Consider the following 18,468-nt stretch of genomic DNA (forward strand, 5'->3'; position numbering starts at 1 on the left):
GTGGATATTGGGGAATGGCTAAATAAATTAGGTTATATGAATGCTATGGAATGTTCTGTTCTATAAGAAATGATGAGCAGGCTGATTTCAGAAAATCCTGAAAAACATGAACTGATGCTGAGTGAAAAGAGTAAAACCAAGAGAACATTGTACACAGCACAGCAAGATTATGTGATGATCAACTGTGAAAGAGTTGGCTCTTTTCAACAATAAGATGATTCCTATCCATTGCAATAGACTTGTGATGGAGAGAGCCCTCTGCATCCAGACATAGAACTATGGAGACTGAATGTTGATCAAAGTAAAGGGAGAGGGAAATTCTTTCTTTTACTGAAGATGTGTTCCCTTTAAGATTATCACTCTGAAACTGTTCCCTTTATTGAAACTGTGTTCCCTTTAAGATTATCACTCTTTTGGAGTCTCAGCCTCTCCTGGGGAAGGCATATCCCCCCCAGATTCTTTCAGGGATGCCAGATCCTTTGATGCAATTAGAAATCCTGGTCAAAAAGTACCCCTTTGAAGTGTTGTTAATTCCAATAGGTGATCTGGGCAGGATATTGATAAACATCTAGATTGGGGACCTTGGCTTCCTGAAGCCTCAAGACTCCTTTTAAAGGGCAGTTTCTTTCTTTCTTTCTTTTTTTTTTTTAATAACTTCTTATTGATAGAACGCATGCCAGGATAATTTTTTACAGCATTATCCCTTGCATTCACTTCTGTTCCTATTTTTCCCCTCCCTCCCTCCACCCCTTCCCCCAGATGGCAAGCAGTCCTTTACATGTTGAATGGGTTGCAGTATATCCTAGATACAATATATGTGTGCAGAACCGAACAGTTCTTTTGTTGCATAGGGAGAATTGAATTCAGAAGGTATAAATAACCCGGGAAGAAAAACAAAAATGCAAGCAGTTTATATTCATTTCCCAGTGTTCTTTCTCTGGGTGTAGCTGCTTTTGTCCATCTTTGATCAATTAAGGCTCTCTTTATCGAAGAGATCCACTTCCATCAGAATACATCCTCAAACAGTATCGTTGTTGAGGTATATAATGATCTCCTGGTTCTGCTCATTTCACTCAGCATCAGTTCCTGTAAGTCTCGCCAGTCCTCTCCGTATTCATCCTGCTGGTCATTCCTTACAGAACAATAATATTCCATAACATTCATATACCACAATTTACTCAACCATTCTCCAATTGATGGGCATCCTTTCATTTTCCAGCTTCTAGCCACTACAAACAGGGCTGCCACAAACATTTTGGCACATACAGGTCCCTTTCCCTCCTTTAGTATCTCTTTGGGGTATAAGCCCAGTAGAAACACTGCTGGATCAAAGGGTATGCACAGTTTGATAACTTTTTGAGCATAGTTCCAAATTGTTCTCCAGAATGGCTGGATGTGTTCACAATTCCACCAACAGTGTATCAGTGTCCCTGTTTTCCCACATCCCTTCCAACATTCCCCATTATCTTTCCCTGCCATTCTAGCCAATCTGACAGGTGTGTAGTGGTATCTCAGAGTTGTCTTAATTTGCATTTCTCTGACTAATAATGATTTGGAGCATATTTTCATATGTCTATAAATAGTTTCAGTTTCTTTGTCTGAGAATTGTCTGTTCATATCCTTTGACCATTTATCAATTGGAGGATGGTTTGATTTCTTATAGATTAGAGTCAATTCTCTATATATTTTGGAAATGAGGCCTTTATCAGAACCTTTGATTGTAAAAATGTTTTCCCAGTTTATTGTTTCCCTTCTAATCTTGTTTGCATTTGTTTTGTTTGTACAAAAACTTTTCAATTTGATGTAATCAAAATTTTCTATGTTGTGGTCAATAGTGATCTCTAGTTCTTCTTTGGTCATAAATTCCTCCCTCTTCCACAGGTCTGCGAAGTAAACTGTCCTATGCTCTTCCAATTTATTTATAATCTCATTCTTTATGCCTAGGTCATGAACCCATTTTGACCTTATCTTGGTGTACGGTGTTAAGTGTGGGTCAATGCCTAGTTTCTGCCATACTGATTTCCAATTTTCCCAGCAATTTTTGTCAAATAATGCATTCTTATCCCAGAAACTGGTGTCTTTGGGTTTGTCAAACACTATATTATTAAAGTTATTGGCTGTTTTGTCCTTTGAACCTAACCTATTCCATTGATCAACTAGTCTATTTCTTAGCCAATACCAGATGGTTTTAGTAACTGCTGCTTTATAATATAATTTTAGATCTGGTACAGCTAGGCCACTAAAGGGCATTCTCTTCTCAGTGTCAGTCTCCATTTACCTTGCAGAAGGCCAAAGCTGCTTGCTCTGGCCCTGCTTACAGAGAAGGCAATCTCTTCTCAGTGTCAGCCTCCATTTTCCTAATAGGACTTTGCCACTATAAAAGTTAGTCCCTTAGCAGAACTGGCTTCCTGTCCAGCAATAAACTTTCGTTTTTGCCAATTAATAATTTGGGGTTTCATGAATTCTTTCATGAAAAACCTGTGCTGACCAAAAGGGGATTTTAATAACTCTGTGACTGCCATTAACCTCATCAAAAGTATACATAGGATTTTCATGTTTTGTTGTTGTTTGCTTGTGTTTTTTTTAGTTGCGTTTGTAACTAAACGCATTTCGATCTGGTTTTTCTTGGGCAGAATGATGAATGTGGAAATATGTTTAGAAGAATTGCATGTGTTTAACCTATATTAGATTGCTTGCTATCTAGAGGAGGGAGGTGAGGTAGAGGGAAGGAGAAAAATTTAGAACACAAGTTTTTGCAAAGGTGAATGTTGAAAACTATTTTTGCATGTATTTGGAAAAATAAAAAGCTATTGTAAAGATAAAAAAAATTCTGTGTTAAATGCATAGCAGGAAAATAAGAATTTAAAGTGTCTTATACCTGTTTTAAAAATATATATTTCAGCTTATGGTTTTATTGGATTATGTCCCTCTACTTTCCTCTGACATTTCTACCACTTTGGTGCAGACTGTCATCACCTAATATTGTTCTGGTTGGTCTCCTTGCTTCCATTTCTCCCCATTTCAGTCTATCTACCTTTCTACTGTCCAGTTGAACTTCCGAAAATGTATATCTCACCATATTACCTCCATATTCAATAAATGTGGTCAGGGGTTCTTTATTATGTCTAGAATTCTCTCTTTGGCTTTCAAAGCCCCTTGTAAATTAGATTCTTCCTGCTTTTTCAGGCGTCATATATGTTACTTACCTTTATGTACTCTGTAATCCAATGACAGAGGCCTCTTTGCTGTTCCTCAAAGATAACACTCCCATTTCTTAATTGAGCATTTCTACTGATCGTCTTCAATATCTGAAACACTGTCCTTTTTCATCTCTGGCTCTTTGCTTCCTGAAGTTTGTGATAAAGTCTCACCTTCCAGTCTTCCTTACTTTTAATGACTTTGCTTTGATTCAGTCCCCAATTGTTATACTTGTGGTTTGTATGTAATTGTTCGCATGTTCTTTCCCTCATTAGACTGTGAGCTCCTTGAGAAGCAGGAGTTGTTTGGTTTTTGCTTTCTTTTGTATACCCAGGGCTTAACACAATACCTGACATGGTAAGCACTTTAAAAAAGTGCCTGTTTGTCTTAGTTTATATCTTTTAGACTTTAGTCATGATTGGTCATTGCATTGGTCAGAGTTAAATCTTTCAAAATTTATTTTATAGAGTGCAAAAATGTAAACCCCAATTTTGAGGTTTTTGAGTCACAAGGATAATTTTTTGGAACAAGAATTCCAGAATGCTGAAAAGAAAGGTGCCAACTTTTACTGGCAAACTCTTCTACCATTTGAGGTGATAGGATAGTCCTAAATACATTTTTCATAAAAGATGTGGCTTCACTTTTCAAAATAACTTTAAAGTTGGCTTTACAACAACCTATTTTTGCATTAATTTCCAATGTGAAATTGGTTGCATTCCCTAATAGATGGAGTTCAAAATTAGTACCATACTAATCAAATTCCCAATAAATTATTTTACAGAGCAAGAAAAAATAACAACAAAGTTCATCAGGAAGAATGAAAGGTCAAGAATTTCAAGAGAATTAATTTTTAAAAATGCAAATAAAGGTGGCCTAGCTGAACCAGACCAAAAACTATATTATAAAGCAGCGGTCATCAAAACCATTTGTTAGTGGCTAAGAAATAGAGAAGTTGATCAGTGGAATAGGTTAGGTTCACAGTACAAAAGAATGAATGACAATAATAATCTAGTGTTTGACAAACCCCAAAACTCCCACTTTTGGGATAAGAACTCACTATTTGACAAAAACTGCTCAGAAAACTGGAAATTACTATGGCAGAAAATAGGCATTGACCCACACCTAACATTCTATACTAAGATAAGGTCGAAATTTGTTCATGATTTAGATAAAGAGTGATATTATAAGAAGAACAAAGGATAGTTTACTACTCAGATCTGTGGAGAAGGAAGGAATTTGTGGCCAAAAAAGAACTGGAGTACATTGTTGAATACAAAATAGATAATTTTGATTATATTAAGTTAAAAAGGTTTTGTACAAACAAAACCAATGTAGATAAGATAAGAAATAAACTGGGAAAAAAATTTTATACCCAAAGGTTTTGATAAAGGTCTCATTTCTTTCTTTCTTTTTTTAAAAACCATATTCATGGATAATTTTCAAAACATATGCATGGAAAATTTTTCAACATTAATCCCTACAAAACCTTGTGATCCAAATTTTCTCTTCCTTCACAACATTACCTCCCCTAGATGGCAAATAATCCAATATGTTAAATATGTTAAAATACATGTTAACATCCAATATATGTATACATATTTATGCAGTTGTCTTACTGCACAAGAAAAATCATATCAAAAAGGAAAAAAATGAGAAAACAAAATGCAAGCAAACAACAACAGAAAGAGTGAGAATGCTATGTTGTGATCCCCACTCAGTATCCACAGCCTTCTTTCTGGGTGTAAATGGCTCTCTTCATCACAAGATCATTAGAACTGGTCTCAATCATCTTATTGTTGGAAAGATTCACTTCCATCAGAATTGATCTTCATATAATCTTGTTGTTGTATAAAATGATCTCTTGATTCTGCTCATTTCATTCAGCATCAGTTCATGTAAGTCTTTCTAAGCCTTTCTGAAATCATCCTGCTGATCATTTCTTACAGAACAATAATATTCCATAACATTCATATACCATAACTTATTCAGCCATTCTCCAGTTGATGGACATCCCTTCTGTTTCCAGTTTCTTGTCCCTACAAAAATGGCTGCCATAAATATTTTTGATCTCTTTGGGATATAAGCCCAGTAGAAACATTGCTTGGATCAAAGGAGTCGTCATTATTTTTTCCTGTCATCCTGTCATTAAATTCTTATAAATTTGAGGAATTTCTTTATATATTTTAGAAAACCTCATAAATTTGAGTCAATTCTCTTTATATAAAAAGCTTCATAAATTTGAGTCAATTCTCTCTATATTTTACATATATTTTAGAAAATCTCATTCAAAAGAATTCAAGCCATTCTCCAATTGATAAATGGTCAAAGGATATGAACAGACAATTTTCCAATGAAGAAATTGAAACCATTTCTAGTCATATGAAAAGGTGCTCTAAATCACTATGGATCAGAGAAATGCAAATTAAGACAACTCTTGAGATATCACTATACAACTAAGATTGGCTAAGATGACTGGAAAATATAATGGAAAAACTGAGACACTAATATGTTGTTTGTGGAGTTATGAAATGTTTTAGACATTCTGGAGAGCAATTTGGAACTACGACTAAAGGATTATCAAACTGTGCACACCCTTTAGTCCTGTAGAGTCTCTACTGGGCCTGTGTCCCAAAGAGATCATAAAAAAGGGAAAAAGACCTACATATGAAAAAAATGTTTGTGCCCTTTTTGTAGTGGCAAGCAACTAGAAATTTAGTGAATCCCTGTCAGCTGGGGAATGACTGAATAAGTTATGGTGTATGAATGTCATGGAATATTATTATTCTATGAGAAACGATCAGTAGAATGATTGCAGAGGCCTGGAGAGAGTTACATGAACTGATGCTGAGTGAAGTGAGTAGAATCAGGAAATCATTGTACATGGCAACAACAAGATCATACAAAATTCAATTCTGATAGATGTGGCTCTTTGTAACAGAGAGATGATTCAGGCCAGTTCCAATGGACTTGTGATGAAAAGAATCATCTGCACCCAGAAAGAGGATTGTGGGAACCAAGTGTGGACCATGACATAGTATTTTCACTTTTTTTGTTGTTGTTTACTTGTATTTTGTTTTTTCTCATTTTTTCCCTTTTTGATCTAATTTTTCTTGTGCAGCCTGATATTTGTGGAAATAAGTATAGAAGAATTGCACATGTTTAACATATATTGGATTACTTGACATCCCACTTTTAGAGAAAGTGTTGGGGACAAGAGAAGGAAAAAATTTGGAACACAAGGTTTTGCAAGGGTGAATGTTGAAAATTATCCATGCATATGTTTTGTAATTTAAAAAGTTTTAATAAAAAGTTTGCTAGGGAATGAATGTGGATAATTACCCTTAGCAATCATATGACAATGATGCCATTCCCCCTGTACCTTTTTTCTGAATTTGTAATTTTATCACCATACTCCACTGTGTAGACCAACTTTCTTATGTTCTAGTTCCTTTTGGCAGTCTGGTGAAGTCTTCTCAGAATAATGCTTTCAAATGCATAAAATTAAATAGGATTACAAATGTAACTAATTATATTGAAATAGTTATCAAAATATAAAAACAAAACCAAATTCATGGACCCTAAATTAAGAGCCTTTGATGGGATTTCTTCAATTATGAATGTGAAGGAGGAATCCTTGAATTTTGTTCTTCACTTACCTTTTTTATCAAGATATTTGAAATTCCTCCAATATTATAAGTATGTAATATTTTGCCTTTAGGGCCACTATCTCATCAGAAACTTCCACCGAAGTTATGGGCATTTTCAGATCAGTTTATTTTGTCAGTTCTGTAAGTTAAATGTTCTATGCTGTGCTGTTGAAGCAGATTAAAAAGTACTCCTCAGACTCTTCTACCAAATCTTGCGTTGAAACAATCAGTTAATCAATGGAAATTTGCTAAGAACTTAACTTACTAAATACTATACCAGTAGTTGCTGGGTGTAAAAAGACAGAAAGTAAAAATAGATCTTGCTCTCCTGGGCATTACATTTTCCTTTGGAATCAACAATATCTACATAACGAAGTAAATGCAAATATATTCAAAGAAGTGTGTGTGTGTGTGTGTATCCAGTTCCCAGACAATCATGCTGTTGGAGTGTCATGAGAGTCCCCCAAAAGATAGGAAAAAATAGCCAGGGAGAAGCCTATGAAGAAACATGAGGGATCCTTATTTAGACATTTTTGATAGAGCGTTCTGCAGACTCAGTAAACTTCATGTGAATTTGCCCATGGGAAAGGGAAGGGAGCTGCATCCTGTGGAGGAAGGGGGCCCTGCATATGGCTCCAGGATAGACCAGGGGGTAGGACAAACCAAGAAGAGAAACCAAGCAGCAGGGAAAAAACATGGACTAGAGCCAGCCATGTTGCGTTTGGCCAGAATACAGAGGAAGTAGGAAAGTGGTTCAGACTTGGACAGAGAAGAAAAAGGGACTAGTGTTCAGTACCCAAGGGTGAAGTCATTCACAGGGACCAGTGCACCGGCTGGTGGGCAGCCTGGGTGAAGGTCTTCTCTCTCAGGGATGGTGGTGTCAAGCCAAGGAGGGCTTTTTTTTTTTTTTTTTTTGGGGCACTCTTTTCTGTTTTCTCTAAAACTTGGAGGTTTTTGAGGAGTTGGAAGTGGGGAAGATGTGAGGCCCTGAAGCACAATACTGTACAATAAAAATAGATTTAGGAGGAAAAAAAACCTTATTTTTTCAGAATTCTTTACATACAATCTAAAAATGAGAATTACCTGTATTCATTTCTTTCCTTCTGGAAGTTTCTCTGCTATTTTCTGGTATTAGAAATTTTCATCCACCTGTTGCAATTGACCCTGCACATTATCCCTGTTTCTTTGATAACTGGGAGCTAGGCTTGGCTTCTTCTTACTTTGGTAAGTTACCACAATCACTCTACTCTGTTTTTCTGGCCTTTTTCCTATTCCCCTCAAATGAGTATAACATGCAACAGTTGTTGGCTGTGGACTACTAGGACCTCTCCTTGCCTTTTTCAGATTTTCACCACATACCTCTAGACACATATAGTTAAGTGAGATTGATAGTAAGATCTCTTTCTCTTCATCTCCTAATTAGCCTCTTTGTGAAGATTTTGCATTTTTTGTTGTCACATTGTTTCAGTTCTGTCTGCATGGTATCTCTTGCAACCTTTATTCCTTAATACCACCTTTAATTCAAGCTTTTTTCTTCACCTGGATTGTTGTCTGTACCCTAACAGATTTCCCTGTCTTTAGTCTTAATGTGCTCTATTCATCTTGCTACTGCTGCTAGGCTTACCAGTCCTAATGAATACTTTTAATTAATTGTGTCTCAGCCCAGATGAAGAAAGGAAAAAAGGAAAGGGTGAAAAACATTGTTTAGATATTTGATATATATGGCTCCAGTATAGAGTACTGAGTACTGGGAATACAAATATTTAATTTTTTAAAATTTTATTTTTATACATATGAATGTCAAGAAGATTGCCCGACTATAGGTTACATGATTTATAATAAGTGAAATATTCCCTTTTTATATGTAAAGATAATGCAAAATTATTAAATGAGTTTTGAAAACTTACTTGAAGTTTTTTTTTTCTTCTCCTTCTATACAGGTGCATCTAATTTATTCTTTGGGACCTATAAGACGGACTTGTTTTGAAGAAGATAGGTTTGATCTTTTAAATGGACATCCTTTTTACAGAATGGCTCAGATATCCAGTAACAATGGGTTTAAGCAGTGTTCATCCTCACCTTTGGGACCAGCAAAAACTAAAGATGTGGACAGAGAAGAAGCATTACAGATGGAAGCTGAGGCTTTAGCAAAACTTCAAAAGGACAAACAAGTAGTTGAAAATCAGAAAGGTTTTGAATCGTTAAGTAACACTGCTCAAAAATCACAAGAAATTCATAGCAAACAGGACCTTGATCTCATGGTGTTTCCTGAATCAGACTCACCCAAAAGTGCTGTAGACATTGATATTGAAAAACTAACTCATGCTGAACTTGAGAAACTACTGCTGGATGACAGTTTTGAGTCTAGTAAAGCTCCACCAATGCCAGTTACTCCTGTGTTGAGCCCTTCTTTTTCAGCACAGTTTTATCTACGGCCTACTATTCCAAGAGGACAATGGCTACCTGGATTACCTGGGCCTTCCACTTGCACTTTACCTTCTATTTATCCGTCAGCTTACTGTAAACAATCTGGTGCATTCCAAAATGGCTTCAATCCAAGCATGTCTACGTTTCCATCTACAGAACCTATTTATTTAAGTCTTCCAAGACAATCCCAGTACATTTCATACCCTTTGACACCTACTACATCTTTTCTTCCACCAGGAAGTTTACCCATCTATCGACCAGCAGTCAGTCCTGAAATGGCAAAACTGTTTGATAAAATAGCTAGCACTTCAGAATTTTTAAAAAATGGTAAAGCAAGGACTGACTTGGAGATAAGTAATACAAAAACTGCTGTCAGTAATCTGCAAACATCAACAAAGCCTGATGATATCAGTAAATTTGACTGGCTAGACTTAGATCCTTTAAGTAAACCTAAAGTGGATAATGTGGAGGTGTTAGACCATCTAGAAGAGAAAAATGCTCCAGTTTTAACAGCAGAGGATCCTTGGGATGCTGTGCTTCTTGAAAAGAGACCACCAGCAGGTTGTCTTGAAAAAAAAGTGAATGGAAAGTCCCTTTTGGGATCAACAGTAACAAGAAGTCATTCTTTAAATATCAGATCAACTCAACTTACAAAAGTCCAAGGTCAAATTTCTCAGGTATGGTCCTTTCAAACAAGCTTCAAAATAGAGTATTATTAAGAAGAATTCATTTTTTAATGAATATCTTGCCTAAAAAGTAATAGAATTATGTACCTTTATCAAATGATTGAGAATTTATGTGTTAATACTTTGTGTTTTTGCTATTAATGATGAAAAAATCCAGTCAAGAAAGTCTTCTTTGACTTGCAGGATTTTTAACACTTTACAAAGAAAATTTAAACTGGTTTACTCGAGTGTTAATAATATTGTTTTCTGCAATTAATATATGTTAGTGTTATTTCTTAAATTTCTTTGTAAACTAAATATAACCTATGAAATGAGGATGTCTATTTCACAATTACAATTGGATCTCCCTTCTTTGTTAAAAACTGGATTCCAAAAAATAAAAACAAAATAAAAAATGGATTCCAAGGTGATACTGGTAATCTTTTGGAGACTGCCCTACATATAACAAATATTTATCTCTTATTTGAATTATAAGAACTATTTAGTTAATGTTTCAGTTAGATGTTAACAGACTGTAGTTAGATGTTAACTGTTAACAGGCACCTTAGGGTATATATTGGATAGTGGGATGGATTTGGAAGTCAGAAATATATAAATTAATTCCTGCTTTAGACATTTAGACATAGCTGGGTGATGTAATCACTCTTGATCCTCAGTTTCCTCATCTTTAAAATGAGTGGATGATTAAAATGAAAAGATCCTTTCTAGCTCAGAAATCTGTGGTTCCAAGTTCTGATAAGAGTTTTAATACTTTATCTAATGTTTAATTATATTTTCTCACCAGAGCTTAGCAACAAATTTCCACTTAATAACATGTATAAGTATACGTCATGTTGTAGATTTAAAAATATAAGCTATGTGTTAGATAGGGATCTCTCTAGTTATATAGCTGGTATATTCTATAGTCTTTTGTTATCCTAGTTAGTGTGAAGGTTCTTAGTTTTTAACTTGTAGTACAGTAGCTTATTATGTTGCATTAAATTTGCATTGACATAATTTTAAGTATTTTAATTCATTTGTTAGATTTTTGTAACTAATTAAAAAGTGACTGTTAAACAAAATGAACATTTACAAAAATACTTGTTTTCCTAATATAATATTAGATTAAAAATAATAATTCTTAACTAGATTAGCAGGTATCATTATTAACTTTGCCTGATTTTAGTAGCATACTTTTATAGTAACATCTAGTAATTTAATTTAGTATCTTGTTAAAACATTTATTACATTCTTCTGCCTCTTTGGATTTGATATATTAGCTAGCAGAGTTGAACTGCCTTACCTCTTTTGCAGGTTTATTGAATGGCAAAGAAATGGTATGTAACCATTGCTAAATTGCCCAGAAAAAAATGAAAGTAGATATTTGCCATGTATAAGGCAAATTTCAATGGGGTTTATGGAAAAAGAAAGGAAAAAATAAAAAAGTCCAGAATAAAACCAGGTAAATAATGCATTAGAAAATAATATGAGAGTACTAGATATGGATTTAGAGAACATGAGTTTTTGTCCTGGCTTCCTGTAGGACCATGGACAAGTTATTGACCATCTTTGAATCAGTTTTCTTATTTGTTTGATTTCATTCATATTAAGTTTGATTTCATTCTACACAAAATTGTGTCTGAGTATTTTTGATTTTCCCTTTTCTCTTTCAATAAGTTAATAAATATGTAGTAAGTACAAAGCCCATTTGATATGTGCTATTCCCCCAGTATTTCTTGCAACGTGGTAAATTTCTTCCTCCTTTCCTGTCTTCAAACCCTCAGAACAAAACAAATCAACCTCTAGGTTTTCTGGTTTCCTAATTTAACTTCTTCAGTATCCTTTGAAGATAATAAGGTTTTAAGGAAACTCTTATTATGCTCATTAGAATGTTATATAGCTTTACTAACAAGCAACTTTTAATTGCTCAAATACATTTGCTTTTCTAGATTTCTTTGGACTCTTGTATTTATAAGAGTTTGTACTTAGGTCTGGGTATTTTTTTTTATCAGAAAGACTTGAAAATCTTCTATTAGAAGGTCTTTTAAAAAAAATTTGTAGGATTATATTTAGCTTTTCAGGGTAAGTTGTTATTCTCAATTATAAGCTTATCTCCTTTGTTTTTTTGATTGTGTTCCAAGACCACCTTTCATTTATTTTTAAAGCTGTCAGATTTTATGTGATTTTGTGTTTACTCTGAATTGATTTTTTCTGGCTGCTTGGTAGATCTATTTCCTTGATGGCTCTCTTTGATACTCTATATTTTGCCTTTGATTTTTCTGGATTCTCTTCTGGTGTTTCTTTCTGGAGGTAATCAGTGGATTCTTTTTTTACCCTCTGGTTCTGATAGATATGAGTAGTTTTCATTTATGATTTCTTTAAATCTATTCCATAGGCTGCTTTTTTTTCCCCATAGTATGATTTTCAGGAAATATATATTAACTCTTATCTTTTCTTGACCTGTTTCTCCAGTCACTTGATTTTATATTAGCTATCTAAAATTTTCTTTTACTTTTTCAATCATTTGGCTTTCTCTTCTAATATTTCTTGATGTCTCATGAAATCAGTTATTTCTAAGAGTTCTGGTTAGGTCCTTAGAGTCTATTCTGGTCTGTAGACTACAGTACTTGCTCTGATCACACTACCTCTCACCATGGTTTCCAAGCCTACCCTGGAGCTTTTTGGGAGAACTCTTTTCTCTTGCTGCCTCCTTACTCAGATTTGCAGGCTAAATACCTATAACAACCAGTCAGTACCGTATTTGTGTCATAAAAAAAAAAATTGGTAGACTATTTCTTCACCTATTATTTCAAATAGTTTATATAGTATTGGGATTAATTGTTCTTTGAATGTTTGGTAGAATTTGCTTATGAATACTTGGGTTCCTGGGGATTTTTTCCTTAAGAAGTTCATTGATGACTTACTCAGTTTCTTTTTCTAAGATCAGGTTATTTAGGCATTTTATTTCTTCTGTTAATCTGGATGATTTATGTTTTTATAGATATTCAACCATTTCTTTAGATTGTCAAATATATTGGCATATAATTAGGAAAAATAGCTCCCAACAATTGTCTTAATTTTCTCTTCATTTTTGATATTAGTAATTTAGATTTCTTTGCTTTTTTAAACTCAAAACAACCAATAGTTTATCTATTTTATTATTTTTTAATAAAAACCATCTTCTAATTTTATTTATTGGTTCTTTGGTTTCTTTCATTTTTATTAATCTCTCCTTTGATTTTCAAGATTTTCAATTTAATATTAAATTAGGGATTTTTAATTTGTTCTTTTTCAAATTTTCTACTTGCATACTCAATTTATTGATCTGCTTTTTCTTTATTTTTTAATGTCAGCAATTAAAGATATAAATTATTTCTTAATTACCACTATATCTGTATCTCATCTATGTTGGTAAGTTGTCTCATTGTTTTAAAAAATGAAATTTTTGCTTGTTTCTATGATTAGAATTTTATGATTCCTTGACCCATTCATTTTGTGGGATTAATTTATTTCCAGTTGATTTTTAATCTCTGTTGTCCATTATTAAATGTTTACGATCTTAAAAGAAAGCATTTACTATTTCTGCTTTTCTACATTTGTTTGTGAAGTTTATATGGCTTAATATGTGGTCAATTTTTACGTAGTTGCTATATACTGCAGGGGATAAGATACACTCCTTTTTATTATTCACATTCACTTTTTTGCAGAGATCTATCATATTTAATTTTTCCCGAATTTTATTCACCTCCTTAATTTATTTCTTGTTTATTTTTTGGTTTGATTTATTTAGTTTTTGAGAGGGAAATGTTAAGGTCCCTCATTAATATAGTTTTATGATCTATTTCCTCCTCTAATTCATTCAACTTCTTCAAAAATTTAGATGCATGTATGTTCAGTACTTACACAGTTTCATTGTCTATGGTACCTTTCATCAAGTAGTTTCCTTCCTTATCTCTTTTAATTAGATCTATTTTTGCTTTTGTCTGAGATCATGATTGCTACTCTTGCTTTCTTTTCTGAAGCCGAAGCATAATAAGCTGTGCTCCAGCCCCTTATCTTTATCATCTTTATCCTGTATATATATCTCTGCTTGCAAATGTTTCTTGTAAACAACATATTGTAGAATTCTGGTTTTTAATTCATTCTGCTTTTCTCTTTTTTTTTTTTACAGTGAGTCCATCCCATTTGCATTTAGAGTTATGATAACTGAGTATTTCCCTCCATGCTATTTTTCTTTTATTACCTAACTCCATATCTCTTATTACAAAATTGCCTTTTCCCACCATATCTCTTATTATGTAACCACCTTTTCCCATCTCACAAGTTTTTTACTTCTAATCACCATCTTCACCAGTCAACCTTCGCCTTTTATTATCTCTTATAGGGGAAGATAGATTTCTGTATCCAATTGAATGCGTATATTATTCCCTTTTGATGTCAGTTTTAATGAGAGTAAGGTTAAATTTTGCCTTCCACCTCTTTTCTCCATCTTCCTCTTTGTTATAATAACTCTTTCATGTCTTTTTTATATGAAATAAGTTATCTCTATTCAATCTCCCTTCTTCTTTCAGTGCAATTTTCTTCCTTACTCCTTTATTTTTTGGAGGGGTATCATTCTATCAAAGTCACCTTGTATTCATACCTTCTGTCTATATACTCCTAATTGTTCTTATAGGAATAATATTCTTAAGAGTTACAAATATTATTTTTCCATAAAGAAATATAAACAGTTTAACCTTATTGAATTTCTTATGTTTTCTCATTTTATTTACTTATTGCCCTTTTTTATGTTTCCCTTGAGTCTTACATTTGGAGGTCAATTTTTATTTCCAAATCTGATTTTTAAATTAGGAATGCTTAAAAGTCCTCTATTTTGTTAAATATCCTTTTTTTTTCCTATGAGAAATTTATATTCAGTTTTGCTGGGTAGGTGAGTTTTGGTTGTAATCCTATTCTTTGCCTCTCATAATATCATAGTCCAAGTCCTCTAGTTCTTTAATGTAAAAATTCCCAAATCTGTGACTATTGTTCCATGATATTTTAATTGTTTCTTTTGGCTGTTTGCAGCAATTTTTCCTTGATCCTCTGGAATTTGGCTATGATGCTGGGAATTTTCATTTTAGGATCTTTTTTCAGATGATTGGTGGATTTTTTCCATTTCTGTTTTGCTCTCTGGTTCTAATATATATTAGGACAGTTTCCTTTGATAATTTCTTGAAAGATAATTTATCTAGAGTTTTTTTGTTTGTTTGATTTTTATTTTTTTTTGTCCTTTTAGGTAGTCCAATAATTTTTATATGATCTCTCCTGGATCTATTTCTAGGTTGGTTGTTTTTCCAATTAAAAATTTCACTTTTTTTTTAAACTTTTTTTGATTTTAGCATCTATGTCTCATAGTCATTATTTTCCACTTGCTCAATTCTAATTTTTGAGGAATTATTATTTTCTTCAGATTATACTTATTTAACCTATATTGAATTGCTTGCTGTTTTAGATAGGGGGAAGGTAGGAGAGGAGGAAAAAAAATTGGGAACACAAAATTTTACAGAAATGAATTCTGAAAGAACTATGGAGATTAAATATTAGGTCAAAGCATACTATTTTCAGCTTTTTTATTGCTTGCTATTTTTCTTGTGTTTTTTTCCCCTTTTTATCTTTATTTTTCTTGCATAACATGACACATATGGAAATATGTTTAAATGAATTATACAGGTATAACCTGTATTGGATTATTTATTTTCTTGGGGAGGTGGGAAGTAAGGGAATGAGGGGAAAAAAATTTGAAACGCAAAATCTTACATAAATGAATGTTTAAAACTGTGTGTAGTTTTAAGGAAGAGAAAAAGAAAAAAGTTGGAATGCAAAAATAAATTCTGAAAATGGTTTTTACATGTATTTGGAAAAAATACTATTGTTATGAATATGATCAAGGATCTGGGACCTCCCAAAACAACAAAAAGTCTTTGGAGTGAGTGAAGAAGCATTTATTAAGTTTTTATAGGAAGCAGGCACATCTGTATGATGAAGAAGCGACTGGTACAGAAGTGAGACAATATTTATAGTAATCAAACCCCTTCCATGTGCCATCCATACTCTTCCCAGTAGTTCCTGATTGGTCAGTATTGTGCTGCTTGCAATATTTCCCTGTCCACCTTTCTCATGCCCTCCTAAATATAATTTTCCCATCTTATCATGTGTTGCATGTTCAGAGATGGCAGAAAACTCCTTCTATGGGATATATTGATTAATATGCAATTGGTGTATTGAACATGCTCATTCCCCATTTGCATTTGCCAAGTCATTGATCATGATAACTAGTTTGAGCTGGATTGGAGTCTGTGTTAAGACTGTTGAAAAGCATGCAGGGACCCATTTCTGATTAATTGGATTCACCTGTTAAGCTACTTTGTTGATTATTATAATAATTCTCAGAATTCTAGCTCTCTAGAAAAGAAAAGAATTTTGTTGTCCTATGCTGGGGCCCATCTGTCACACTATTGAAGGGGGGAAAAAGGGATTGTTTTCTTCATTGAGCTTTTGTGTTTCCTTTTTCATGTGGCCAATTCTATTTTTTAGGGAGTAAATTTTTTGGTAAATTTTTGTATATCTTTTCCCGTGCTGGTTACTCTTTTTTTCATGATTATCTTGCATTGCTCTCATTTCTTTCCCCAATTTTTCTTCATTTTGTCTAATTTGCTTATCAAAATCCTTTTTAAGCTCTTGTAGGAATTCTTTTTGGGCCTGAGACCAAATTACATTTTTCTTTGAGGCCTCACATGTGGCCATTTTGATGCTATTGTCTTCTTCTAAGTTTATGCCTTGATCTTCCTTGTCACCATAGTAATCTATAGTTTAGCTCATTTGTCTTTTTCTTTTCTTTTTCTTTTTTTGGGAGGGCACCCTTTTTGTGACTTGGTGTTTTATGTGAGAGCTAGGCTGTAGTGCTACACTGTCCCAACCTTTTTGTTCTGGACTCAGGGTCTTACTGCTGGTTTTCACTGGGCTTGAGGGCTTAGTTGCTTGCTTTCTCAGGTACTGGGGTGAGGGGTTGAGTAGGCTTCCTTTCTGGCTTGTAATGAGGGGGGTGAGACCTGCCTATTGGCTTCAGCTATGTGTGTAGGTTAGTACTGACTTCCCTCAGGGATGAGACCCTGCTGCTGGATTGCTATGAAAACAGGGTCTCTCTTCCAGAACGCCCCATGGTCAGTTCTCACTGTCGGCCCATCCTGTGATAGGGTTTCTCTATTGGTAGACCTAGCTTATTACTTGAGTTGGATTGTACCTACTGAAAAATTTGGACAAGTTTTATGAATACATATGTATGCAAAAATCCTAAATAAAAGACTGGCTAAAGCTATTAAAAATAATTCATAATTTTAGCAAAGTTGCAGGATACAAAATAAATCCCCATAAATCCTCAGCATTTTTATACACACCACCAACAAAATCCAACAGCAAGAGATACAAAGAGAAATTCCATTCAAAATAACTGTTGATAGCATAAAATATTTGGAAATTTATCTACCAAAGGAAAGTCAGGAAGTATATGAGCAAAATTACACTTTCCACACAAATAAAAGTCAGATTTAAATAATTGGAGAAATATAAAGTGCTCTTGGATAGGCCAAGCGAATATAATAAAGATGACAATACTCCTTAAACTAATCTATTTATTTAGACCTATACCAATCAGACTCCCAAGAAAATATTTTAATGACCTATAAAAAATAACAACAAAATTCATATGGAAGAACAAAAGGTTGAGGATCTCAAGGGAATTAATGAAAAAAAAAATCAAATGAAGGTGGCCTAGCTGTACCTGATCTAAAACTATATTATAAAGCAGCAGTCACCAAAACCATTTGGCATTAGCTAAGAAATAGATTAGTTAGTTGATCAGTGGGGAATAGGTTAGGTTCACAAGACAAAATAGTAAACTATAACAATCTAGTGTTTGATAAACCCAAAGATCCTAACTTTTGGGATAAGAATTCAGTATTTGACAAAAACTGCTAGGGAAACTGGAAATTAGTATGGCAGAAATTAGGCATGGACCCACACTTAACACCATATACCAGATAAGATCAAAATGGATCCATGATTTAGGCATAAAGAATGAGATTATAAATAAATTAGAGGAACATAGGATAGTTTATTTCTCAGACTTGTGGAAGAGGAAGCAATTTATGACCAAAGGTGAACTAGAGATCATTATTGATCACAAAATAGAAAATTTTGATTACATCAAATTAAAAAGCCTTTGTACAAACAAAACGAGTGCAAATAAAATTCGAAGAGAATCAACAAACTAGAAAAACATTTTCACAGTTAAAGGTTCTGTTTATAATTTATAAGAAATCAAGCCATTCTCCAGTTGATAAAATGGTCAAAGGATATGAATAGACAATTCTCAGAAGAAGAAATTAAAACTATTTTTAGCCATATGAAAATATGCTCCAAATCACTATTGATCAGAGAAATATAAATTAAGACAATTCTAAGATACCACTACACACCTGTCAGATTGGCTA

General features: G+C 33.6%; 1 protein-coding gene across 1 annotated transcript in view; it reads left to right on the plus strand.

The window, feature by feature from the left end:
* Nucleotides 1-18,468, plus strand: part of PIK3C2A (phosphatidylinositol-4-phosphate 3-kinase catalytic subunit type 2 alpha) — a 159,933-nt gene that overhangs the window by 43,541 nt on the left and 97,924 nt on the right. Inside the window, exon 2 of the mRNA XM_051965392.1 lies at nucleotides 8,786-9,949. Coding sequence (XP_051821352.1) covers nucleotides 8,876-9,949 — 1,074 coding nt within the window. The 5' untranslated portion in view covers nucleotides 8,786-8,875. The remainder of the gene's footprint in view (nucleotides 1-8,785; nucleotides 9,950-18,468) is intronic.

The sequence above is a fragment of the Antechinus flavipes genome, chromosome 6, assembly GCF_016432865.1.
Source record: "Antechinus flavipes isolate AdamAnt ecotype Samford, QLD, Australia chromosome 6, AdamAnt_v2, whole genome shotgun sequence".
Taxonomy (NCBI): domain Eukaryota; kingdom Metazoa; phylum Chordata; class Mammalia; order Dasyuromorphia; family Dasyuridae; genus Antechinus; species Antechinus flavipes.